Source organism: Haliotis rufescens, unplaced genomic scaffold, assembly GCF_023055435.1.
Source record: "Haliotis rufescens isolate VD_foot unplaced genomic scaffold, xgHalRufe1.0.p SCAF_9, whole genome shotgun sequence".
Classification (NCBI taxonomy): Eukaryota; Metazoa; Mollusca; class Gastropoda; order Lepetellida; family Haliotidae; genus Haliotis; species Haliotis rufescens.
Window position 1 is genome coordinate 36,163,718 of NW_025964383.1, and position 27,485 is coordinate 36,191,202.

Here is a 27,485-nt window from a genome sequence, read left to right on the forward strand (position 1 = left end):
CTTTTAACGTCTTTTGGTATGACGCGGCCGGGCATCGAACCCCGGACCTTTCGCTCTCCGGGCGGACGCTCTACCACTAGACATTGAGGCGGTCGACAGACAGACAGACAGACACACACACATTTACGCACACTAAAGTATTATAACTAGTAAACGATTGTTTACTTTTCTCATTCATGAAGCTGACACGCCATGAGATGACTAAAATACTGGCTGAGAAGGTTTGCGCTCACTTACTCTTCAGCAACATTATAGACATTAGTTGACACGTTTAGAAGTTTATTTGAATGAAACTAACAATTATCTTTTGTTTTGGGGTTTAAAATTAAGACGAATCAGTTCTGTCTTTTTATTCACGCTCCATGCAACAAAGAATAACATTTGTATCACATGAGTATGCACCATTTGAAAATCAGTAGCCTGTTGTGACAAAATCATTAGCGTATTCATACAGAGAACCGCTTCACACACATGAAAGGCATGTGCCGTCACACTAAAGCTCTAATACCTCAATATCCTCGCTGAGGACGACTTTCACTTATTTACTCTCGACAGAAGGTTCATCCATTCAGCTGCCTTTGAATCTATTTCTAAGTCACACGCTGTCGGGTGATTCTATACCATGACTGTCACGGTGCAGTCTTCTCAAGTTCATGCAGATTTAGAAGCGAGCAGCTAGAGGTAAGTTAAGGGCTTTTAGGATTTGGTGAATCACTGCATCAGACAGAGAGAGGTTGATAATTGTATAGATATTTATGGATTATAGATTAACTACATGTAAATACACCGTTTGGTTTTCTAAATCCGTGTTACTATGTTGTGTTGATCCTTTAGCGTTACCTGATCCGCGTCCATGGTTGTCAGAGGGGATTACAATGGTGGCGTTGTAGATAGTATGTCACATTGCCTTGCCTTGCTTATTCACGTATACATCTGTCTATATACATTGCACATCTATCGGGTGGTTCGTGACTTGGTTCACTGCGTGTCATCGTGCCCAGACGGAGTGGGAAGAGGTTTAACAGCCTGGGTCATACAACTGGGGTATTCACTCAAACATGATAAACGTTAGGAGCTTTTCCAATTATGGATGAAGCAATTCTACACAGTTCCCAGCACTTGAACAGTCCACACAGATGTTTTTTTTTTATTGTTGTGTGAAATTTGTTTGCTTGTTGTTTGACGCCACATTCAGCAATATTCAAGCTATATGACGCGATTCTGGATTGGACGAATTGGGATACGATGTCTTTAGTGGCAGTCGTCTTCCGGCATGAATTTGCATCAATGATGTAGTGCCGGTTGACTAAGCTGGACGGTTGTTGACACCACCTGGTGGAGAACCTGCTGCGATAGGGTCGCAGCTAACCAGCTGAGAAACCCCTATATAAGCAGCAACGTCAGTTAAGTCGGCAGAGAGGCAGAGAAGGGCGCTGAACACTGAATAGGACCAGACCAACAGAGCAGTCCAGAAGAAACGGCATAAGAACACGAGCCAACGGCCGACAGCTAACAGTCAAGTCATCGCTCAGAAGGCCAGCACACTGGGACGAGCTCTAGTCACACTTGGTCACGCCTGAAACAGCCCATAGCCTCTTTCACAGTCTCTGCCACGCCCTTGTTAGCCGGTTGTGGTACCGGCGTATAAAGAGTCCTTATTATTAAAGCTGCTGAAACCATAGACCGTTTTTGTCTGTTGTGCATTCAGCAATATTCAAGCTATATGACGCGATTGTGGATCGGACAAATCGATTCTGCCTAATCGATTCTGGATCGGACAATCCTGTGAATAACATCATGAGCATCCATCTACCGATTTGGGATGCGATGACATTCATGAACCTAGTCAGCCTGACCACCCGATCCTTTATTTCGCCTCCTAGGACATGCATTGATTGCTGAAGACCATATCTAACAAAATTAGATGGCGCTTGTATCCTGCATGTATCCCAAGAAGAAAGTGAACATTAGGTGTCGAATGCACATACATGTATCCAATGAAGAAATTAAACACTGTGTGTAGATTGTATCCTACATGTATCATACGAAGAAAGTCAACATTAGGTGTACAATGCATGTTTGGTGTCGAATTTATCCTACTTTTATTCCACGAAGGAAGCGGAGCTCAACTGTCCACGGAGATGCAGGCGGATGTATGAGTAAAATCAGAATTTCGGTCGAAATGGGACCAAGACAAGTCCAAGCAGATCATCTTCTGTTTACTGTGTACTAGAGAAGAAGAAAAAGAACTTTTATTTGCATGAAGGCCTCGGGCCAATGTACAATAACAGTTCACAATATACCAACTGTTCACAGATGCAATGGTAAAGTAACGTGACACATGTCATAATTGAATTGTACTACTTGTTCTTTTTGCATAAGCGTAATATAGGAAACGTGATAAACTATTTAAGACTGCGTCATTGTTATTACACATAATAGATTTGAAATGGTTCAAGCTAGGATATCGGCAAAGTTTTGCCGGTAAGTATTCTTTTCTGAGATCATTATGACATGAACAAATGAGTAAAAAATGAAATTCATCCTCTATACCATTATTACAGACAGGTCATATTCGAAGAGACTTGTCTATTGACAGATATCTGCCTTCATTATTCTTTAATTTTAAAAGACCTGCTCTAAATCTTACAATTATGTTTCTAAATTTTCTATCATACAAAACTGAAAGATATTTTTCAGGTTCTAAAAGACTTTTAAACTCTGCATATAAATGATATCTTGAACTAGAGTTTAAGACTGATCTCCAGTTTTGGTAAAACATTTTTATACAAGTATCCTTAAAAAGTCGTAGAAATAAAAGCTGGTTCCCAACTGTTTGCGATATCCATTCAAAACCAAAGCCATGACAAAAAAGAAGTAAACGAATGATAGAAGCCCATGTATGGCGTCCACAGTTATCTAAATACAATAACATATCATAAGCCTTTTTTGGCCATCTGTCTTCATTCATATGAATTAATTTAAGCCAAAACTTAAGTGTTCTAACATAGGAGTTGATGTACAGTGGAACGCGACCCGTTTCCCCGTAGATTATAGCATTTGGGGTTTGTTTCCTACTTGCAGTATTTCTTACAGGCTAATAGATTAACTTTTTCCAATTTGTCATATTGCTGAAATCCCCACACTTCAGAGCCATATAAAAGTATAGGTTGTATTTGCGAATCAAATATCTGAAAAAACACTGACTTTGAAATAAGATCAATTTTACTTAAAGTTGCAATCAATTCGACCAAAGCTCTTTTTTGCTCTTCGTGCTAGATCAGATATACTATAACTGAATTTTCCTGATGAATAAAAAGGTAAACCAAGATATTTGTAGCTTGACACTACCTCAACCTTTCCCCCCCCCCCCCCCCCCCCCCCCTATAATACCAAATATTCTTTTTTGAAAGCACCCCACCTCGTCTGTTGTGAAAAACAACTTTTGTTTTTTCCAGATTTACCGTCAAAATCCATTTTTCTGTGTGGGTTTCTAGAATACTCAACTGAGTCTGTAGCCCCGTGACACTATCTGATGTTAAAATAACATCGTCGGCAAACAACAATAACAGTATCTCTATTAAAACAGGGAATAACTGTACACCATGCTTTCCATTAGAAATAACTTCATTAGATAATTCGCATATGAAAAGTGAAAGCAGTAATGGACTCAAAATACACCCTTGTCGTAGACCAGTAGGGCAGTCAAAATAATCTGTGAAACCTAGATCACATTTTACACACGATTTAACACTTTTATATAAACTTCTTAAAGCTTTTAACATTTTACTACTTATACCATAAGACATTAAGAGATTCCACAACTTATAACTTATAACAAAATCAAAAACCTTTCTAAAATCTACAAATGCCGCATAAAGTTTTGATTTCTTTTTACATAAACATTTCTGAATAATAGCATACAGAGTAAATATGTGGTCAGTGGTTGCATAACCCTTTCTGAAACTGGCCTGTGTTTCTTGTATTCTGTTCTTGATGTTTGCCCATATAGTTATTCGTTTACTTAAAACAGACGTGTAAACTTTACCTATAACACTGAGAAGTGATTACTTTTCTCTGCTTTTTTATGAACAGGAATGATAATAGCTTTTGACCAAACATCAGGAAAAACACCAGACTCAAATATTCTATTAAATAACACATTCAGAAAGGGCATGACAACATTTTCAGAGACTTTTAACATTTCAATTACCACATCATCTATACCTGAAGCTTTGCCATCTTTCAAATGAGATAAAGCATTATGTATCTCTTCATCTGTTATAGTGGAGTCCTATATATACTCTTCCACGTTGTTTACCACATTAGCACAGTTGGGTTCTAAATCTACTTCGTCGTCTACGTTCGATGAGGAGACATTCTGATCACATAAAATATCAGCATTGAACACATTGCTAAAATGGTTAAACCAAACATCACCACTTATATAATTTTGTTTACTACACAGCTTAGATATACCTCGGAGAAGTTTCCAAAACTTTTTTTGATTGGATATAACTGCTGTCAACGCCTTCGCAGTCTTTGTCTTAATTTCAAATTTTGACTTTCGGCAGACAAATTTATTTCTATTCCTCAAAGTACAGTATTGTTTTCTAGTAATCGGTAGGTATGTGGTTCTCAAGTATGAACGATGTAATCCAGGATATATTAAGTACATATACATATAAAGAATAATAATTTTCAAAGAAATATTTAGTCTAAAATTCATTTCAGTGAGGTATGGATTAATGGGTTAACACCATTGAGCAGTAATACCGTTGTTGTGAACGTCTTAATATATATGGAAGCGTTGCAAGAGACTTCGCTTGGGGACAACCCTCCATTTACACACGCACGCAGGCACGCACGCACATGGACAGACTGACAGACAGACAGACAAGCGCGCAATATAATAGCAATAGCAATATCACGGCGGGGGACACCAGAAATGGCCTTCACACCTCCTTCACTTGCTGCGTTGGGTAGACATTAGATGATGCTTTTAGAAGTTTATTTGAATCAAAATAGCAATTATGCTTCGCCTGTTTTTAATTTAAGACGAATCAGTTACAAATTAGTTATTGTATGTATTATTGTAGGTTGTTTTTTATATACGCTCCATGTTTAGTATAACATTTATACATGAATATGCACCATCTGAGTATCATGGAGTGTGACAAAATCGTAGATTGTGAAAAACCCCTTAGCGTATTCAAACCGCTTATCACAACACACACATAAAAGTCATGTGCCCGTCAAACGACAGCTGTAATACCTCGTACCCTGTAATAACTTTCAGTTATTTATTCTGCACAGAAACTAAAGTCACTCAGATGCCTTTGAAACGATTTTCGCACCATTAGCTATCGAGGGCTTCTAAAAACCATGACTGTCACGGCGTTCGGTCCTCGTACATTCAAATTTGTTAGCGAGCAGCTGGAGGTAAGTTGTGTGTTTTGTGAATCAATCCATCAGACAGAGAGGTTTTCCATTATAAAGATGTGTATACTTTAACTACCTGAAGATTCGCCGGTTGGTTTGTCTAAATCCGTGCAATTTGATTTGGTAAATGTTATAATGTCGTTTTAATCATTTAGCGTTCCGTGATTCGCGTCTGTGCTTGTCAGAGGGGATAACAATGGTGGCGTTGTAGATAGTTTGTCACACTGTCTGGCCTTGCTTATTCACGTATACATCTGTATATATACATTGCACATCTATCGGGTGGTTCGTGACTTGGTTCACTGAGTGTAATCGTGCCCAGTTTATCAGCCTGGGTCATACAGCTGGGGTAGTCACTCAAACATGATAAACGTGAGGAGCATTTCCATTTATGTATGAAGCAATTCTACACAGTTCCCAGCACTTGAACAGTCAACACAGGTGGGTTTTTTTATTGTTGTGTGAAATTTGTTTGTTTGTTGTTTATCGCCGCATTCAGCAATATTCAAGCTTTTTGACGCGATTCTGGATGGACAAATTGGGATACTTTGACTTTTGTGAACCTAGTCAGTCAGCCCGACCACCCGATCCCGTTTGTCGCCTCTAAGGACAAGCATGGATTGTTGAGGACTATTTCTGACCCGAGTTTGTTGTTGTGTGTGTATGTGTGTGTGCGTGCGCGCGTGTGTGTGCGTGTGTGGTGCGCGTGTGTGTGAGCTTGTGCGTGTGTATGAGCTTGTGCGTGTGCGTGTGTGTGTGAGAGAGAGAGTATATTTTGGCCCATAGTGCATCATGTTCATATTAAGATGTCCATGTTGCAATGAACGCACCATTGTAAATGCTGTACAAGAAAAAAACCATGATACAAATGAATCTTCACTTGCGAAATAAAATAAACGATAATAGTGCTTAAATAGTTATAGAAAATGAATTTATATTTTTCCTGGAATGCAAAACTGTTCATGCTGTGAAATACATATCTTCATAATCAATATCGTGCCATCCCAACGCATAAAACATTATTGAATTATTGTCATCATCATGTAAATTTACAAACGTAGTTTTTGTAAAAAAATGCAGATTTTGCTTCCTCGTGTCACTTGGTAATGCAGCAGTAGCATCAAAGTATTAACATCCCTTGTTATGAACCATAATATGATGCGTATTTTCAATAGTGCAATCAACCATATATATGTCATGAATTTTCAAATGCACTACTTTATTTATGGAATTGTGTATGTATGTTTAATAGGCCAATGGCCTGGAACTTCATGAATAAATCCAATCTCAGAGTATAAATAGGAGATTATCATCATCAATCTGTAGAAGGATGGAAGCTTTTTATTAGAGGGCCTAATCACAAAGTACTGGGGTGAATATGTCATTCTTACATTTCTGTATGCCGCACAACTCATTTAGACATGATCTTTGTCTTCTGTAACATGGTTGCAGAATGAGCATGCTGGTGATGTGCAATTCATGACAATTACATATAAGTTTTGTAAATATTCAGTGTACGTTTAATGTTTCTATCGCTTCCAGATATCTATCTGGCGAGCTTTAAAGCTTAAAATCTGAAAAATACGTACAGAATTTCGAGTCTGCCATATCGTTGTATCCCTCTTGTGAATACATGTCTTTACATCTCTGTTTAAACTGCCATAAGAAAAGATCATTGTTTCAGACTTTGTTGTTGCTTTTGTTGTTACTGTTTATGTTTAACGTCGCATTGCATTTCAGCTGTATGACGTACGGTGGCCTGTTAAAGCAGTGACTGATATAATGAGCAACGATTCACCCCGTCAGGTACGTTGATTCGCTATCATACAAGCCTGAACACCCTATCCACCTTTTATTGTAACCATGTGCCATACTCCTCAATGAAAGTTACTTCCCTAATGCTAATAATTATATTTACAACTGTAGTCTGACACGTCAATTGTTCACACTGTCCAAAAGTGCTAACACCGAGCTACACGGAAATTGATCAACGTTTTTCGTATAGCGACATGCTGTAGGTCAAGCGCTATCTAGTCAAATCCACCCAGAACTGTTCGGAGAATAGGAAGATTCCCTACCACTGCAGCTTTCTGCATTACCCAAATTGCCAAAAGGGCTGTATTCCTGGTAGAAACCCCGGGTACTCTCCCAATGTCAGTCAACAGATTGGGAGGTACCAAACCTAAGGCACCGAGAATAATGGGGAGTCGGACAACTTGGTACAGTAACTTTTTTTTATGCAAGCGTGACATTTCGAAAGCGAGGTCCGCATATTTGCCATGTTTTTCCTCAACCTTTGCAATCATATTAGTGTCAAGGGGGGCAGAAAATTCAAAGATATAAAGATCAGGTTTGTTGGCCTGGATACGTCTGAGGCTGTATACGGACCTATTCCAAACAATTTTGTGTTTATTATTTTCCATGACGCCCTCTACATATTCCGGGTCGTACCATGGATGGACCTCTGTGTCATAACCACAAGCATGGCGAAGACGGTAATAAAATGATCGATCTACACCATCGTGTCGTTTAAGATACTGTGTTTGTGCCAAAGCTGGCCATCCACTGACAGTGTGTTAGACAGTCTCATATAATTCATTACATAATCTACATTTCATATTTACATTTTGATGCAAAATCGCACACTGACGGTTTCGAGCGGGAAGTGACTGATCCTGGGCAGCAAACAGAAAGCCTTCTGTTTCACTTTTCAGGCCAGACGACTTCATCCAAGCGAAGGACTCTGCAGGATCTCAACACACTGCACATAAACTCGACGCAGCGGTCGTTCAGATAGCCTCTCCGATTTGATATGACACTTCGCTTGGTTTACACTCATTTCTGTACCGTCCAGCAGTACAAAACCATCAACAAACTCAACACCGACATTGAGATTATGTCCAAACATCCTTGGCTCGTTTTAGAAAACTGTGGAATGCCTTGTTTTCATCATGAGTCTTGACATGCTTCACAAGAGGATCATCAGACAAATAAATGTGTGCAAAAGTGCACACAACAATTTTATCATGAAGAGCCTCCACATTAATCAAACCGAGTCCTGCCATAATGCTTGGTAAATATTAGCGATTGAGGGAAGAGCGAGGGTGAAGGGATCTATTGTCTGACATGATTCTTCGTGTGAGGGTGTCAATACCCTAAATTTCTTGTTTCGTCCAATCAACAACACCAATACGAAAGGACGGCCACAGCATACGTATTTGTGGCTTTGACTTTATTGTGAGCGTTCAGCTCTTAACTCCAGAATTTCTTTAGTCTACACTTGTACTCTGCCCGAAGTTTGCCCTTGACATGGGCATTCGGGAGTTTGTCCCTAATCTGCATCCTTAAGTACGTATAGGCCTGACCTTCCACAAGATGGTCAATAATTCCTCCTCCAAGTAAAGTGACTGATCCTCCCATTTCTACCTTGCCAAGTTTCAAATGAAGAGTGTTGCATTTGTCGAGTCCAAAGGATATGCCGATGTTATTAGAAAAGGACTCGACAAGCAGAATCTGCTTTTTGAGTGTAGATCCTCCATTGGTAATAAGTTCAAGGTCATCCATGTAAAGGAGGTGAGTAAGGGGTGTTGGGGATCTGTGCTTAGGAGGTCCCGGGTGATAACCTTCCTCTTTGCTGAGCAAAAAGTTTAAAGGATTTTGTGACAAACAGGAAAGCAAAGGGCTAAAAAAATCGCCCTGAAATATTCCTCCTCTGACAGAAATGGGTTCCGAAGTCACCACCTGCCTCTGCGAATACATTTCAAGTTGTGTTGACCAGCAATTCATTAAAGACTTGAGTAACACAAATAGTCGCTCGGGGAAGTCAATACATTCCAGTGACCTCAAAATCCATTCGTGAGGTACAGAATCATAAGCTTTTTCTGTAGTCTATCCAACACATTGAGAGGTTACGGTGGTAAGTTTTAGCCTCTTCAAGGATCATTTTCTGAACTAGTAGTTAATCCTTACAACCCCAACATCCCTTTCTCGCTCCTTTCTTCTCCATGTAAATAATGTCATTGGATACGCATTATTATTATTATTATTATTATTATTATTATTATTATTAAAGATGGATAGGGAGGGAATATACTCCTGGGTTGTGCTGGGTGCTTCCTTCACCACTATGCTGATTGGCCCCAGTCTCACCTACGCTACTGGCGTATTCCACGTCGCCATGTTGAAAGAGTTTAACGAGGACTTGGTTCTTACTACCTGGGTAGGATCGACCTTTGGCTGCATGTTCGCCCTGGCAGGTACGAGCTAGAATACTACATACATAATTATGTGTCTATTGAAATCCTGGTGGACCACGTATGCGTGTCTTTGTTGTTTAACGCGTGGCGGACCATGGCAATAGTCTCTTTAATACAATGTATACTATGATGCTACACTGTCAATGGATTGCAGGTACATGTAATGCTAGATAAATACATGCAATATATTCCTGCTATAATAATGTTGTCAATAAATATTCTTATTGACATGAGTATGTGATGATCAACTTGAATCGTGTCTCTTGTCTTGTACAAATGTACATGTAAACATTTACGTACTTGCATATACATATGTAGTCGTTTGATGAATACCACTTGGACACTGGTTATATCACAGTTGATGTATGTACATGACTATCTACTTGGGTAAAAACCACATTCATGTACATGTATGGAGGGACGTCCTGATTAGTGTGGCCACAATTTAACGTTGATATAACAATATGAAGTGCTCCTACGAAACTGATCATAAAATACGCATTTGCATTAGACACATGTGCATCAATTCCAATGTTATCTAAATAAGAACCAACTGTAACATATGGATCTTTCTGTGCGTAACATATGCTCAGTCATTGTGTTATAAAGTAAACTACGTTTATAACGAACGCGCTTATAACGAACTGACGGATATAACGAACTTATTTGTTTTGTCCCGACCATTTGCTGTACATATGCTTTATATACTTATAACGAACTACGGTTATAACGAACTAAAATTAGTGGTCCCTTTGAGTTCGTTATAACCGTAGTTTACTGTAACAGTAGAACGTTCACATTCATCACGTTTTACACGTACTGCACAGGGTATTACAATCAGACAGACGGTCAGTAAGACAGCTAATTATCTTGTATTAGTTTGTAATTAATGTGTTATGTACATCAATTGTCGTCAGTGTATCTTTGTGTTTTTCTCCCGATATTAAACAGCGCATTCAAGTAATGCTTAGATGAAAGCGTAGGGTGGTATGTGAAGCATTATTTTGCGCAAAAAATCGGTTTGATGTCCCATATATGTACAATGTGAACCCTGAACTCTGGTGCATCTACATGTATACGTATCCTGTTGATATTTTGCTGGACTATTAAATAACGCAGTATATGTCCATATTATGTTCAGAATGATCAGTTCAGTGTGGAAGATGTGGCAGTGTGGCAACACAATGTACATGTATAATGTGTACAACTCTCAAGCGAAAGTAACTGTATGGTAATTAATGTTTAATGTGTATGAACACATTGTAAGTTTATGATATTAAATAACCAGGTTTAATCGTTCTGGCGTTTGGTATGTACGTTTTGTGTATACACGATATACATCACTGTATCTCAGAACGCAGAACTGATAACATCCAAACATGCAATTAGTCCTCAGAAAATTGTTACATATCATTTTCTTTACATTCCTGCTTGAACCAAGAGCCAACTTGTACGCTGTAATCGGTGCAACCGTATGTCCATATGTATAGTCTCAGGCTGCTGACGTCACATCAGACCCGTGAAGATTCCGGGGTAGAATAGGTCTTCAGCAACCCATTCTTGCCGTAAAAGGTGACTATGCTTGTCGTAAAAGGCGACTAACGGGATCGGGTGGTCAGGCTCGCTGACTTGGTTGATGCATGTCGTCGATCCCAATTGCGTGGATCGGTGGTCATGACATTAATCACTGGATTGTCTGGTCCAGACTCGATTTTTTAAAGACCGCCGTCATATAGCTGGAATATTGCTGAGTGCGGCGTCAACAACAAACCAACCAACGTCACATCATCTCCTATCAAGTCAGCTCTATATTTCAAACATTATTTAATTCCCGAAGACATTTTGAATGAAAGGAATTAATATGAAATTCGTTGGATAATCATTTTAAACAAACCTACGTGAAATTTGCCAAATTAAAAACAATATACACCGGTTCTACAATTTGTTCCACCAGACATGGACCATTCAACTCGTTCGCGAAGGTCGAAGGTCGTATACGACGTTAAAGTGAATACATTTTTATAGTGTACATGTATATAAATATAACTCTTAACTGCATAATACATATTCATGATAATTAATTAGTCTCGTTACTAATTCGAAGGAGCACATTCTAGATCTACAAGATGACAGGCACAATCCTTCTTTTAACAATGCATTATCATTTGTTCTCGTTCAATCTGTTGTACTTAACATTTAAAGTCATCTTACAGATTCAAGGAGTACTGTAAGTGTGTGGTATTATGAATGAAATTAGAATATGAATAGTGAAAAACAGTCTCCATATGAGATGTACACGTATAACTTGTCTTCCACCACCACGCTTGTGCCGACGCCCGGGGGGTCATAAATCTAATTGGTCCCCTAAAAGGGGCAATTAGTTTCGCACATACTCCGCAGTAGCTCCGCGGAGTATTTGCATAGCTACGCAGAACTTTTACAAACATTCTGCGTAGTTTCCGCGTAGCTACGCAAAAGTTTTACAAACACAAACCTTTGCGAAATAAAGTAAAAAACCTTTGCGTTGTTGTGTATTTTGTCGTAGCTCCGCGGAGTATTTGCGTAGCTACGCAGAACTTTTACAAACATTCTGCGTAGTTTCCGCGTAGCTACGCAAAAGTTTTACAAACACAAACCTTTGCGAAATAAAGTAAAAAACTTTTGCGTTGTTGTGTATTTGTCGTAGCTCCGCGGAGTATTTGCGTAGCTACACAGAACTTTTACAAACATTCTGCGTAGTTGCCGCGTAGCTACGCAAAAGTTTTACGAACACAAACCTTTGCGAAATAAAGGAAAAAACTTTTGCGTTGTTGTGTATTTTGTCACCCGGAATCCCCATGATACTTTGCCGGAAGAAATGCATTGCTAAAAGCATCGGGGAACTGTTCAGCTGAGAGTGAAATACTTAGAGCGATAATAATTTTTATTATGTGAGGTATCGCCCCCACACAAAAAACCCTAAAAATATATGTTCTCACGCCATACCAATATATTGTTTGAAAATCATATATGACACACAGTGTCTGGCATTATAAAGTATTACATGCGAATAAACCAAACAATTTCTTCGTCTTATACTCTACAGGTCCAATTGCCAGCTTAATAATCAACGTGTCTGACTGTAGAACGTGTGTGGTGATGTCTGGTGTCTTGATGATGACTGGGTTAACGACAAGTTTTCTGGTGACTGACATCAGATTGCTTTTTCTGACCGTGTCCTTAGTTGCAGGTAGGTATTGAGTGTAATCTACGCCCTGTGTCTACGTTGTCAGTTGCAGGTAGGTATTAGGTGTAATCTACGTCCGTTGTCTACGTTGTCAGTTGCAGGTAGGTATTGAGTGTAATCTACGCCCTGTGTCTACGTTGTCAGTTGCAGGTAGGTATTAGGTGTAATCTAGTCTGTTGTCTACGTTGTCAGTTGCAGGTAGGTATTGAGTGTAATCTACGTCCGTTGTCTACGTTGTCAGTTGCAGGTAGGTTTTAGATGTAATCTACGTCCGTTGTCAGTTGCAGGTAGGTATTGAGTGTAATCTACGCCCTGTGTCTACGTTGTCAGTTGCAGGTAGGTATTGAGTGTAATCTACGTCCGTTGTCTACGTTGTCAGTTGCAGGTAGGTATTAGGTGTAATCTACGTCCGTTGTCAGTTGCAGGTAGGTATTGAGTGTAATCTACGCCCTGTGTCTACGTTGTCAGTTGCAGGTAGGTATTAAGTGTAATCTACGTCCGTTGTCTACGTTGTCAGTTGCAGGTAGGTATTGAGTGTAATCTACGTCCGTTGTCTACGTTGTCAGTTGCAGGTAGGTATTGAGTGTAATCTACGTCCGTTGTCTACGTTGTCAGTTGCAGGTAGGTATTAGGTGTAATCTACGTCCGTTGTCTATGTTGTCAGTTGCAGGTAGGTATTAGGTGTAATCTACGTCCGTTGTCAGTTGCAGGTAGGTATTGAGTGTAATCTACGCCCTGTGTCTACGTTGTCAGTTGCAGGTAGGTATTAAGTGTAATCTGGTCTGTTGTCTACGTTGTCAGTTGCAGGTAGGTATTGAGTGTAATCTACGTCCGTTGTCTACGTTGTCAGCTGCAGGTAGGTTTTAGGTGTAATCTACGTCCGTTGTCAGTTGCAGGTAGGTATTGAGTGTAATCTACGCCCTGTGACTACGTTGTCAGTTGCAAGTAGGTATTAAGTGTAATCTACGTCCGTTGTCTACGTTGTCAGTTGCAGGTAGGTATTGAGTGTAATCTACGTCCGTTGTCTACGTTGTCAGTTGCAGGTAGGTATTGAGTGTAATCTACGCCCTGTGTCTACGTTGTCAGTTGCAGGTAGGTATTAGGTGTAATCTAGTCTGTTGTCTACGTTGTCAGTTGCAGGTAGGTATTGAGTGTAATCTACGTCCGTTGTCTACGTTGTCAGTTGCAGGTAGGTTTTAGATGTAATCTACGTCCGTTGTCAGTTGCAGGTAGGTATTGAGTGTAATCTACGCCCTGTGACTACGTTGTCAGTTGCAAGTAGGTATTAAGTGTAATCTACGTCCGTTGTCTACGTTGTCAGTTGCAGGTAGGTATTGAGTGTAATCTACGTCCGTTGTCTACGTTGTCAGTTGCAGGTAGGTATTGAGTGTAATCTACGCCCTGTGTCTACGTTGTCAGTTGCAGGTAGGTATTAGGTGTAATCTACGCCCTGTGTCTACGTTGTCAGTTGCAGGTAGGTATTAGGTGTAATCTACGTCCGTTGTCTACGTTCAACTTGTCAGTTGCAGGTAGGTATTGAGTGTAATCTACGCCCTGTGTCTACGTTGTCAGTTGCAGGTAGGTATTAGGTGTAATCTACGCCCTGTGTCTACGTTGTCAGTTGCAGGTAGGTATTAGGTGTAATCTACGTCCGTTGTCTACGTTCAACTTGTCAGTTGCAGGTAGGTATTGAGTGTAATCTACGTCCTGTGTCTACGTTGTCAGTTGCAGGTAGGTATTGAGTGTAATCTACGCCCTGTGTCTACGTTGTCAGTTGCAGGTAGGTATTGAGTGTAATCTACGTCCGTTGTCTACGTTGTCAGTTGCAGGTAGGTATTAGGTGTAATCTACGTCCGTTGTCAGTTGCAGGTAGGTATTGAGTGTAATCTACGCCCTGTGTCTACGTTGTCAGTTGCAGGTAGGTATTAAGTGTAATCTACGTCCGTTGTCTACGTTGTCAGTTGCAGGTAGGTATTGAGTGTAATCTACGTCCGTTGTCTACGTTGTCAGTTGCAGGTAGGTATTAGGTGTAATCTACGTCCGTTGTCTACGTTGTCAGTTGCAGGTAGGTATTAGGTGTAATCTACGTCCGTTGTCAGTTGCAGGTAGGTATTGAGTGTAATCTACGCCCTGTGTCTACGTTGTCAGTTGCAGGTAGGTATTAAGTGTAATCTAGTCTGTTGTCTACGTTGTCAGTTGCAGGTAGGTATTGAGTGTAATCTACGTCCGTTGTCTACGTTGTCAGTTGCAGGTAGGTTTTAGGTGTAATCTACGTCCGTTGTCAGTTGCAGGTAGGTATTGAGTGTAATCTACGCCCTGTGACTACGTTGTCAGTTGCAGGTAGGTATTAAGTGTAATCTACGTCCGTTGTCTACGTTGTCAGTTGCAGGTAGGTATTGAGTGTAATCTACGTCCGTTGTCTACGTTGTCAGTTGCAGGTAGGTATTGAGTTTAATCTACGTCCGTTGTCTATGTTGTCAGTTGCAGGTAGGTATTAGGTGTAATCTACGTCCGTTGTCAGTTGCAGGTAGGTATTGAGTGTAATCTACGCCCTGTGTCTACGTTGTCAGTTGCAGGTAGGTATTAAGTGTAATCTACGTCCGTTGTCTATGTTGTCAGTTGCAGGTAGGTATTAAGTGTAATCTTCGTCCGTTGTCTACGTTATCAGTTGCAGGTAGGTATTGAGTGTAATCTACGCCCTGTGTCTACGTTGTCAGTTGCAGGTAGGTATTATGTGTAATCTACGTCCGTTGTCTACGTTGTCAGTTGCAGGTAGGTATTGAGTGTAATCTACGCCCTGTGTCTACGTTGTCAGTTGCAGGTAGGTATTATGTGTAATCTACGTCCGTTGTCTACGTTGTCAGTTGCAGGTAGGTATTGAGTGTAATCTACGTCCGTTGTCTACGTTGTCAGTTGCAGGTAGGTATTAGGTGTAATCTACGTCCGTTGTCTATGTTGTCAGTTGCAGGTAGGTATTAGGTGTAATCTACGTCCGTTGTCAGTTGCAGGTAGGTATTGAGTGTAATCTACGCCCTGTGTCTACGTTGTCAGTTGCAGGTAGGTATTAAGTGTAATCTACGTCCGTTGTCTACGTTGTCAGTTGCAGGTAGGTATTGAGTGTAATCTACGTCCGTTGTCTACGTTGTCAGTTGCAGGTAGGTTTTTGGTGTAATCTACGTCCGTTGTCAGTTGCAGGTAGGTATTGAGTGTAATCTACGCCCTGTGTCTACGTTGTCAGTTGCAGGTAGGTATTAAGTGTAATCTACGTCCGTTGTCTACGTTGTAGGTAGGTATTGAGTGTAATCTACGCCCTGTGTCTACGTTGTCAGTTGCAAGTAGGTATTAAGTGTAATCTACGCCCTGTGTCTACGTTGTCAGTTGCAGGTAGGTATTAAGTGTAATCTACGCCCTGGGTCTACGTTGTCAGTTGCAGGTAGGTATTAGGTGTAATCTACGTCCGTTGTCTACGTTGTCAGTTGCAGGTAGCTATTGAGTGTAATCTACGTCCGTTGTCTACGTTGTCAGTTGCAGGTAGGTATTAGGTGTAATCTACGCCCTGTGTCTACGTTGTCAGTTGCAGGTAGGTATTAAGTGTAATCTACGTCCGTTGTCTACGTTGTAAGTTGCAGGTAGGTGCCCAGTGTCATTGTGAAGTGTCATATTAACTGTGTAATCTACGTCCGTTGTCTACGTTGTAAGTTGCAGGTAGGTGCCCAGTGTCATTGTGTAGTGTCATATTAACTATGTAATCTACGCCCTGTGTCTACGTTGTAAGTTGCAGGTAGGTGCCCAGTGTCATTGTGTAGTGTCATTTTAACTGTGTAATCTACGCCCTATGTCTACGTTGTCAGTTGCAGGTAGGTGCCCAGTGTCATTGTGTAGTGTCATACTAACTATGTAATCTACGCCCTGTGTCTACGTTTTAAGTTGCAGGTAGGTGCCCAGTGTCATTGTATAGTGTCATATCAACTGTGTAATCTACGCCCTATTTCTACGTTGTCAGTTGCAGGTAGGTGCCCAGTGTCCTTGTGTAGTGTCATATTAACTGTGTAAGCTACGTCCTGTGTCTACGTTGTCAGTAGCAGGTAGGTATTAAGTGTAATCTACGTCCGTTGTCTACGTTGTAAGTTGCAGGTTGGTGCCCAGTGTCATTGTGTAGTGTCATATTAACTGTGTAATCTACGCCCTATGTCTACGTTGTCAGTTGCAGGTAGGTCCCCAGTGTCATTGTGTAGTGTCATAGTAACTGTGTAATCTACGCCCTATGTCTACGTTGTCAGCTGCAGGTAGGTGCCCAGTGTCATTGTGTAGTGTCATACTAACTGTGTAATCTACGCCCTGTGTCTACATTGTCAGTAGCAGGTAGGTGCCCAGTGGCATCGTGTAGTGTCATATGTACTGCGTATTATACGTGCAGTGTGTACGTTGTCAGTTGCAGGTAGGTATCTGGTGTCATATTTACTACATAAATCTACGTCCGAAATACCATAAAGACCTCTAGTGTTGACGATAAATATGTTTACTTGTGCTGCAAAGTGAATTAGTTTTCAAAATCAACAACACCTTTTTCTATTTTCTGTAAACTAGTTTTATAGTGTATGGCCACTGTCCGGCTATTAACATGTGAGCTGTCTACAATTGAGAAACCAATTTTGAACTGGAAAGTCGGATGTGTAGTGACACGGACCACATTGTATTATTTCTGCATAACAGGCTGAATCATGGTGCACATAGGGATCGAACTCGAGATAATAACACATCGGGAAATAATAACATTTATTGAATCATACATAATGTTTCATGCCTTTGGCCAACAAAACAATATGATCCTAACAATGGTTCGTTAATACAAATACGTGAATGGTATTATCTGGATTGAGGAGATTTAACAAAAAAGTAACGCTGAGGGACGTGCACCATTTGAATATGCGAAAAATGCTTCTTTGAGTTTTGTCTTTTGTTTTGTTGCACGGTTTAAGACCAAGGGAGGTGTTGGTGACTATTTTAGAAACTGAAAATATATAAATTGGTAGTGAAACAGAATTCCAAGGGGGAAGTATACTGTATGAAATATATGGAACTACTTGTCGTTGTCTTGTTCACCAGCGCAGGAATGTAACAGGCACAATGGAGAAGTATGTTCTGTAATGACTTCACTATCTTAGTACAACTACGTTAAATTGTTACAGTACACCAGGTAATGTTTGGCAAACCCTGTCTATTCGAGAAATAAATTTGATCATAAGAAAGATGCTTGTGCTTTTGGGTGAACTTCTTTGGATTTTGATTGTGGTCGTATTGAGATCACACTATTAATGAAGTTCAAATACAGAGTGGAGTATCAAATTATTAAATTTAATTAAACTTGTGCAAGAAAGGACTTCACTTCACATGTCACAATCCTTTTCAAACACCTGTTTCAGGTTTGGGCATGGGACTGGCAGGAACTGGAGCAATAGTTGTTCTTGGATACTACTTTCCGAAAAATGCTGCCATCGCTTCAAGTATTTGCCTCACCGGAGCAGGATTAGGAATATTTATCCATCCAACGCTGGTTCAGTTTCTTCTTGAGAAATACGGATTTCATGGAGCCTATCTTATAACAGGAGGAATAACATTTCACGCCTGTGCAGCCGGCATGCTGATGCGTCCTGCTGTAACAGAGCGGTGGAGACAACAACACATTTTGGGTGGTCAAACTCTAAGACAAAAGATTACGCTTTCGATGTGTGGAACCTCGACGATGATTGTCAGTGTCATTCAAAACGTATCATTCATACTTTTTGTGGCCAGCATTTTGTGTTTTTCTCTTGGTGTGTCAACGCAATACCAATTTCTACCCGAATTTTTCATATCACAAGGGTCTACGTTAGAAAAAGCATCGCTTGTTGTCTCGGTTTCCGGAATAGGAAGTATTCTCTCGCGAATTCTCGTTGGATTTGCGGCGAGTGAGGAGAAGATTGGAAGTGCCACACTATTTTTCTCCATCAATGGGATCATGGCTATTTTCACGTTCTTTATACCACTGTTCAAATCATCAACTTATGCACGAATAGCATATGGATTTATTCTCGGATTATATACGGGAGGTGTGTGGGTTCTTATGGCCACTTTGACTCTGGACATTCTTGATCTTCACAACTTTGCGACAGGCGTGGGTATAGGAAGGTTTTTTTGTGGCGCTGGCTTCTTGGTTGGTCCTCCCATTGCTGGTACGTTTTGTTTGTTTGTTTGTTTGTTTGTTTGTTGTTTAACGCCGCACTCAGAAATATTCCAGCAATATGACGGCGGTCTGTAAATAATCGAGTCTGGACCAGACAATCAAGTTATTGACATATGAGCATCGATCCACGCAGTTCGGTGCTGGAACATTACAACATAGAGGAAGAACGTCCAAACCATCGTTATGTACTTATATCAATACCAGCAAATCTCTTCATCAGGAAATCTTAGCAATTCTAACATCTAAGAGATGTTCACCCTTTACAAAGACGTATGTTTTTAAGTTGTATAACCAAAGGACTGTTTTAAATTGAGTCCCACGGCAGTGTAGCCCACCTGGATATACCAACAAAACAAACACAGTGTTATATATAAGTTTCTATTCCAATATGTTATGCAAAAATACTGAGGAAGAACACTAAGCGCTAGTGATATGAACCAAATATGATGTCGCCATGAGGAAAATATACATGCCAACGTTCAGCTTACCCAGTTTAGCAATTTCAGAGAAAACTAGTTTGAAAAACGGACCAGAGACTCTGGAATATGTTCAGGTGTGTGTCATCAGTGGTGGGAACTTGTATGTGAAATTTCAGCTTCATTGGTCCAGCGGTTTCTGAAAGGCACCGAACAAACAGGCAATGACATGAGCTCACTTGACTTTCAGTCAGGTGAGCTGAAGGAATTGCGTCAAAAAATATGTTTTAGGTTTCCTTACTCATTTATGCACATACGAGGGGCGTTCAATAAGTTTTGCAACTTCAATATAAGACCAAGTCGCAGAATATCTTTTGCACTTTTATTTTTCAATATAATCTCCATTCACCTCAATACACTTATTCCACTTGTCCTTCACGCTTTTAATACCACTTTTCTAGAAATCCGCAGATTGGCCCTCTAACCACACCTCTGTGGCAGCCTTTATGTCCTCGTCATCCTGGGCAGATTTCATTTGCCGGAACAGGAAATAGTCCCTGGGGGCTACCACCCACCCACCCACCCTACAGCCCAGTGACTTAAAGTCAGGTATTAAAAGCTTGAAGGACAAATTGAATAAGTGTATTGAGGTGAATGGAGATTATGTTGAAAAATAAAAGTGCAAAAGATATTCTGTGACTTGCTCCAATATTGAAGTTGCAAAACTTACTGAACGCCCCTCGTACATTTATCTAGACGTTACCTTTGGACTGTGTGTTGGTTATAAATTATTCATCTATTATCAAATTTAATTAACTAATATATTTCCCAATAAATCATAATTAGGGCGAATCTAGGGATCGAACACACGATAAGAGAATCCTGACACGCCCAAGGGACGCAACTCTGACGTTTGCAACTGATGTTCATATTGTGTTTAATGATTCTGATTGACGTTTTATTGTAGGGACTCTGGTGGAAAGAAGCGTCACTAACTACAGTGCATTTCTGTTTTCCGGTAGGTCACACATTTTAGTAAGTTCATACCTTTGTTGCACATGTGATGTCCAGAAAGTATTTGTTTAATGTTGTCAAATAATGTTGTCTCTAAACCTACAGAATTAACTATTTTCATGAATGGTACTGGATTCTGCATACTCGTCGAGGTATCAAAATTGTGAATGTTTGACGGTTTGTTGTTTAAGGCCGCACACAGCAATATTCCAGCTATGTGACGGCGGTCTGTAATAGTCGAGTCTGGACCAGCCGATCCCGTTAGTCGCTTCTTACGACATGAATGAATTTCAGAAGACCCGGATTTTCTTGGATATCAGTATACACGACGTGGTTTGTTGCATAACAATAGACAACATCAGATCTTTAAGGGTTTTCAACTACATGTACCAGCAACCGACGAAATAATAGTTGGTGTTTGTAAACGTAACAGGCATTCTGCATTCTCAATTGCTGTTCCAATGTTTCCAAACGACATAGTACCATTGGTTGGTCTGGTCATGTATACCGTAACATTCGAACAATGTGACTGAACAATTTGAATTATAGGACTAAATACATGACTATTTAAACAGAAGCGTGAACTGGAAGACATGCGCTTATATCAGCATTTTGGTTTGAGAGCGTTCTTGTTATATACATAGGAGCTCAGTTATCTTTTCCAACATAAACAGGTTCTAATTTAAAAAAAAAATATATACATACCGAACAGTATTTTTTGCACACCTTAGTCTGCAAGAAAAGGACACACTATCGTTTTCCTACAATGCGAGGCACATAAAACAGGGGCTTGATTATGTTATTTTATTAAAAGAAATCCACCCCCCTTGAAATCAGATGGTTGCTCCATTAGGGTTGACGCCTCTCATTATCTGGACACAGTTAACTGGTTCTCCAGTACAGTTCTGACTTCAGCTACCACTGATAACGTCTTCTCGCTTGTCATTTATATGAATATAATTTCTTCTTCAATCTGACATCTGTAATTCAATGCTGGCATGTGCCTTATCAAATCGTAATGTCTCAGTACCTCAAGAACCATGACCGTCTTTTATGCTATAATTTTAGAATAAAATTAGGTTTATGTTCCACGGTTCAATGGAATGATCACGTTCTCTTTGCGCTCTTTCACAACAGAAAATACTTCAGATTTTGGTTGATCAACCTAGTCAACTCACACGATCATTTTCCACAATACGTGTTATCTTTCTTGACTTTCAAAATATCTTCATGCTTATTTACATTCTGTGGTTCATTCTGTAGAATGTTCCTTTCACAAATTCACTGTGCGTATGCCTGTCTGAAACGATCAGATATTTCAAACAATGCAGGCCTAGTTATTTACTGAAATGTTTTCCCGAGATATGAGACCAAAATTAAATAGATATTTCTCTGAGAGTTTGCTAGCTTTTACTCGAGGGTTCTACATAGGTTTCACATTACTGTTGGTAGGTCAGGCAGACGAGGGAACCATATGATTTCTGATTATATGCCAGATCTTATAGGGTGTATTTCATATTTCTTCTCTTCATCTTTAATGCACTGAGGACGATCTTTAACTCATTCCGATGTCTGTACCAGAGCAGTTTCGTTGAGAATGTCAGCACGATCTTCGATTTTGACATGATACCACCAGTGGTCGCAAAGAAAATGTTCAGTAAAATCAGCTTCCTGGAGATGGGCATTAAGCTGGCATGCAGTGATGTAACTAGAATACTGTTCAAAGCGGCGCTAAAACCAAGTAACTCACACCCCATAAATGTAATATGTTATATGTCAGAAATACGTAACCATGGTCTAGGGCTATTAGTGACGCTCATGATGGAGTAAGTGGTACAAAAGTGAACGAGAGTTAATCACATTCCGAGTTGCTGATGGTATTGGAGATTACACTTTTTCAAGCAATGGCCACCTGTGACCATGTACATCAAGTTAATTAACATGGCTGCATATTCATGATTGTTTCCATTGTTCATTTTGACATCAATATATGTGAGGCATGGGTCACATAAGTTTCCGGCATAAGTTATTATGCCGGTACCCTACGGCCAAACTGATGGCTGTATCGCGAACATAATTTAGTCCCTGTATGGATACAAACAAAATGATATTTGTGCATCTTCAATTGACAAGCGTAATGTATATCCTTTCCATTATCATATTATTCATGAGGGAATGAAGATGTGATACGCTGGATAACCGGGAGGATGATATTCTGCAGCACCTCATGTATTTTCAGTGTATTAAATAAAATAATATTAGTGGAATTTTGATCTGGTTCTGGTTTAGTCTGCACTGACTTATAACACTATTTACGGGTAACGACTGTACAGTAATGAAAAGTTCGTTATTTGTTAATCTTATCTTATCAGAATATTACTCAGTAGTATAACTTGACAAGTGTGCAACTGGCAATTGCATTACGGCTAAGGTTTTTCCCGAATCTTTCAGAGCGACATCATCCCATCGAAGGAGTCCAGCTAAACAAAGCCAGATGTGTCAAATATGCAACCAATAATGGCAACCTTTACCGTCTCAGAGCTTGGTCCATAGGGAGCCCTGAACCAGCTTGAGGCCTCAGCTCAGTTACTCTGTTGTTGGGACGATGTCACATAAACCGCCACGAACAATGGCGACGTCATTTCAATTATTTGCGACAATAACAAGGGGACAATTGTTGCAATGCTCAGTGATCATGAGGACTATTGAAATTAATTTCATCTCTATCCCTGCCCTTATGGGTCATATTGATCTGACGGTTTGGATAAAGTATTTCCAAACTTTCTGTGGAAGGATAATATATTGTATCAGATTTTTTGTCCAAGATGACTTCTCATGTAAAGAATTTCTACCTGTTAATAACTCATTTCATCCAAAATAATTAGATGGATATAATATACAAGACGGAATATATACAGTAAAACTATGATGACGTGAAGGGAGTAGAGATAATATTTCTTCAAACTGATTTTTCTAAAGAAAACGTTCCACTCAAATACGTGTATGTTAAATGTTCTTCATGACTTAATTAGATCTCATCCAAATTGAAGGGACGATAATAAATCATAAGTAAATTATTTTCATTTTGGACAAATAAAATGTTTTAACTATTTTGCAGAAGATGCTAATTTATGGTGAAGAGAACCTCGAGCATTTGCACGGACGAGGTCGACTAGCTCGTTTGTTCTGCTAGCTCCTCATTCACTATTGTGTTTTAACTAGTCTCACTCTGAATGATTAAAAACGCACTATTGTTCCCGAATCGAGGTCAGCGTTCCGCGCAGGTGTCCCTCCTCTCGAGTTACTGAGCATGCGTCTTCATTTTCAGTTTATTCATTTTCATTATTTGATAATTATTTGTTTCAGGACTAAAATTCCATTGCGTTTGAACAATGCATCTTTTCTTATTGGTCTAGTGGTAGAGCGTCCGCCCAGAGGGCGGAAGGTCCGGGGTTTGATCCCCTGCCGCGTCAGATCAAAAGACGTCAAAAGATGGTACTTGTTGTTATCCTGTGTCTGTGTGGGGTATTCATGTTAAACTGCGGCATGGTATCTCAGTGGGCTAGCACTATACAACGGGCATACGTCCGGACTGCTTAAAGCATGCATCATATTCTTTAGGCTGTTAGCTATCTGCTGGGCATGGTATGGGTATGGTTTTACGCCGCCTTTTAGCAATATTCCATCAATATCAAGGAGGGGGACACCAGAAATGGGTTTCACACATTGTACCCATGTCGGGAATCGAACCCGGGTCTTCGGCATGACGAGCGAACGCTTTAACCACTAGGCTACCCGACCGCCCCTTCGTCATCTGGGTATGTGTAGGGAGACATATAAATATGCATATAGCACATGTTGACCCATCTCTTTAACTTCTTTGCGTTTACCTTGTACGAGACACTGCTGAAGAGTGGATCTGTTCGGTTGTTTCAGGTGCGATGTTCTTCTCGGCCACTGTGTTTGGGTTTCTATCAACTCTAAAGAGGAGGGCTCGGGACCCCTCCAAGGACACACGACAGGACACAGGACATGTTTCTGAAGCTTTAGTTACAGCGAGTGAGTGAGTGAGCCTGGGTTGTGTGCTGCTTTAACAGTACAGTGATTGCGAAGAATATTTGCTCTTCTGGCAAGCGGCAATTTTTTTAAAGTTTGGGCCACCGATCCAAACGAGAGAGCCAAATCTAAATAATGAAATTAAGAGACACGAACCACAGTTTACTATTCTTTAGTTACCAAGTCTCATTTATGTAATACTTAAGACATCTGAGATATATCAATATTAGGTTTCTCTCACATTTGACGAGTCAATGACACAATGAGTATGAATGCAATTTCCGAATATTATATGAGAGGAACTTATGTCGTAAAACTTACACTATTCAGTCACTATCAATCCATGATGATGATATGGTTACTACCAGATATAGATGTCATGTAAACAGTCTACTGCAGTCCATAGCCTGGTTAGGTTCAAGTTTCAAGGATTCAAGGATGTTATACTTGCCTTTTTACGGACATCTGGTAGCATCACTATTTGATAATGATACAGAAGCACATGCTCATAATATAGTCGGAATCGTACAATTGACTCTGCTTTTAGCCGAGATGACGTATGATTATGGAAATGTTTTTATGTTTTTTTGGACAATCCAGGATATGTACTTGGGTAACACCCGGTTGAGGTAATTCTTCTTAGATGACATTATTGTTACAATACCGTGACGTTGTAATTGCGTTAGGGCGTCCCTGCTACAGTTACCTAAACGTATTGCCATTTCGTGTCGTCATGGTCACTTTGAACCATGCCTCTGCAACCCGCCTGGTCGGAAGAGGGTAACCTGAGTCAAGGAGTGACAGAAACACCTTAACAAGTCCTCATCAAGGTCCATGTACCGGCATGCTCACATACAAGAAAGAAACGCAACACAAGGCTTTATACTCACATATTTGTACTTACTTCACTTACTCTTCAGTCCATCTATCAATACACGACAGGATCAGACCGATGAGGCTGGTCACTGAGTGGGGAACTTTGGACGACCGGGGTTCGACTCTATCGACTGTAGGACCGCGCACTGCGCTGCTAATATATCATTTTATTTATAATCATTTTGAAGTGTTCTGACCTGTCTTTGTCACATGTCCTCATAGATCATTTAAGTCCAATATCATACCATGTGCCTTGTTTGTCAACTATGGAATCTACTAACCGATGAAAGATCTCTATTGATTGAACTGCTACAACACCGAAACCATCCCGAAAATATCCTGAAAATGTCATCGCCATATTCATTTGTGTGCGCCAACTCGGCGGCTTTCTGACTCCCTCGTGATAAAGCAATAACCAACAATTTAAAGGTTGACTTTTTTATAATTTTCTAAGTTCATGGGGATTCATGTTTACCTTAAAACAGTAGTTCGTGGCCTCATTCATGTACAGCCTCCGACTATCGTCCTCCAACACACAAGGTATTTATTGTAATGTTACTCAGAATACGTTCGCATTCTAATAAAGATATATATGAATTGTTTGTGTTGTGTATGCCAATATTCCAGACCCGTGAAGATCCGGGTCTTCAGAAAAACCATGCGTGTCGGAAGAGGCGAATGACGGGATCGGGTGGTCAGTCTCAGTGACTTGGTCATCGTTTCCCAATTGCGTAGATTGATGCTCATGATGGTAATCACTAGATTCTCTCGAAACGGCTACGTTGGGGTTTAGTAGTATCAATTGTGGCAGACTGTGAATAGTTTAATTTAATTGTATGTGTGTGTGTGTGTGTGTGTGTGTGTGTGTGTGTGTGTTTGTGTGTTTAACACTGCATGCTGCAGCTATATATAGTCGATGGTGTGAGAACAAAGCCCCAAAACCTCCCTTCGTGGTAATAGGACAATGAAAAAACAATGCGGGATATGTAGCATCGTAAACGGAGGTTAGGTGATTGAGTGAGTTGGGATTAACGCCGCTTTAACAGTATTCCAGTTATGTCACGGCGTGTCAGCTTAATGTGGGAGGAAAGCCCCAAGTGATGCAGGTGTCAGACGTTTACCACTTCGGTGAAACCCACGAGCACGGGTATGGTGCTGGCAAACCTAGAAACATTTTCGGGGCGAACCGGGATTCGAACCCACAATCATAGGTTTCTGGCGTGCCCAAAGGAAGGGAGGTTAGGAATATCTGGAATGGAATACCAAGACCGGTCGTTTATGGAATGTCTGGAATGTGTACCTTTAGATGTTCACAATACACATGACGTAATCTATATGCCCATGCTATGGTTGGTTGGTTGGATTGTTGTTTTACGCCGCACTCAGCAATATTCCAGCTGTATGACGGCCGCCTGCAAATAATCTGGACCAGGCAATCCAGTGATTGATATCATGAGCATCAATCCACTCAATTGGTATCGATGACATGCTTCAACAAGTCAGCGAGCCTGACCACCCGGTCCCGTCAGTCGCCTCTTACGACAAGCATAGTCACCTTTTACGGGAAGTATAGGTGGCTGAAGACCCCTTCAACCCCGGATCTTCACAGGTACCAACATTAAATTCGCGGGGTTAATCTGGATCATGACAGCATCCAAGGACGTTGGTTGGTTGGTTGGTTGGATTGATGTTTAACGCCGCACTCAGCAATATTCCAGCCATATGACGGCGGTCTGTAAATAATCGAGTCTGGACCAGACAATCAAGTGATTAATGTCATCGATTACATGCATCGACCAAGTCAGCGAGCCTGACCACCCGATCCCGTTAGTCGCCTTTTACGACATGCATAGTCACCTTTTACGGCAAGCATGGGTTGCTGAAGACCTATTCTATCCCGGAATCTTCACGGGTCTCCCAGGACGTCTCATGGAGACAGACGACAATGAAGACGTGAAGCCTATGTCAACTTGTTC

At 40.5% G+C, this 27,485-nt stretch overlaps 1 protein-coding gene across 5 annotated transcripts; it reads left to right on the forward strand.

Annotated features, from left to right (window-relative positions):
• The first annotated feature begins 520 nt into the window (after nucleotides 1–520).
• Nucleotides 521–26,086, forward strand: LOC124113171 (monocarboxylate transporter 12-like). 5 transcript variants are annotated; one of them, XM_046473429.2, is made up of 7 exons: nucleotides 521–681; nucleotides 7,183–7,248; nucleotides 9,515–9,698; nucleotides 12,784–12,927; nucleotides 18,348–19,136; nucleotides 20,531–20,581; nucleotides 24,514–26,086. In XM_046473429.2, exons 2-7 carry the CDS (start codon nucleotides 7,225–7,227, stop codon nucleotides 24,642–24,644), a joined length of 1,323 nt encoding a protein of 440 aa, XP_046329385.1. In that variant the 5' UTR covers nucleotides 521–681; nucleotides 7,183–7,224; the 3' UTR covers nucleotides 24,645–26,086. The 5 variants fall into 5 exon arrangements, with proteins under 5 accessions (XP_046329385.1, XP_046329384.1, XP_046329381.1 ...); XM_046473428.2 differs by lacking the exon at nucleotides 521–681 and adding an exon at nucleotides 2,120–2,324; XM_046473425.2 differs by lacking the exon at nucleotides 521–681 and adding an exon at nucleotides 5,329–5,442.
• Nucleotides 26,087–27,485: the final 1,399 nt, after the last annotated feature.

What these genes read in the sequence shown, in the direction of transcription:
- LOC124113171 (XM_046473425.2), top strand. Translation starts at nt 5,386, where the DNA reads ATGACTGTCACGGCGTTCGGTCCTCGTACATTCAAATTTGTTAGCGAG. An exon ending in GCAACGATTCACCCCGTCAG is followed by an intron (nt 7,249 to 9,514) that starts GTACGTTGATTC and finishes TTATTATTAAAG; the next exon opens with ATGGATAGGGAGGGAATATA. An exon ending in CAGTGCATTTCTGTTTTCCG is followed by an intron (nt 20,582 to 24,513) that starts GTAGGTCACACA and finishes CGGTTGTTTCAG; the next exon opens with GTGCGATGTTCTTCTCGGCC.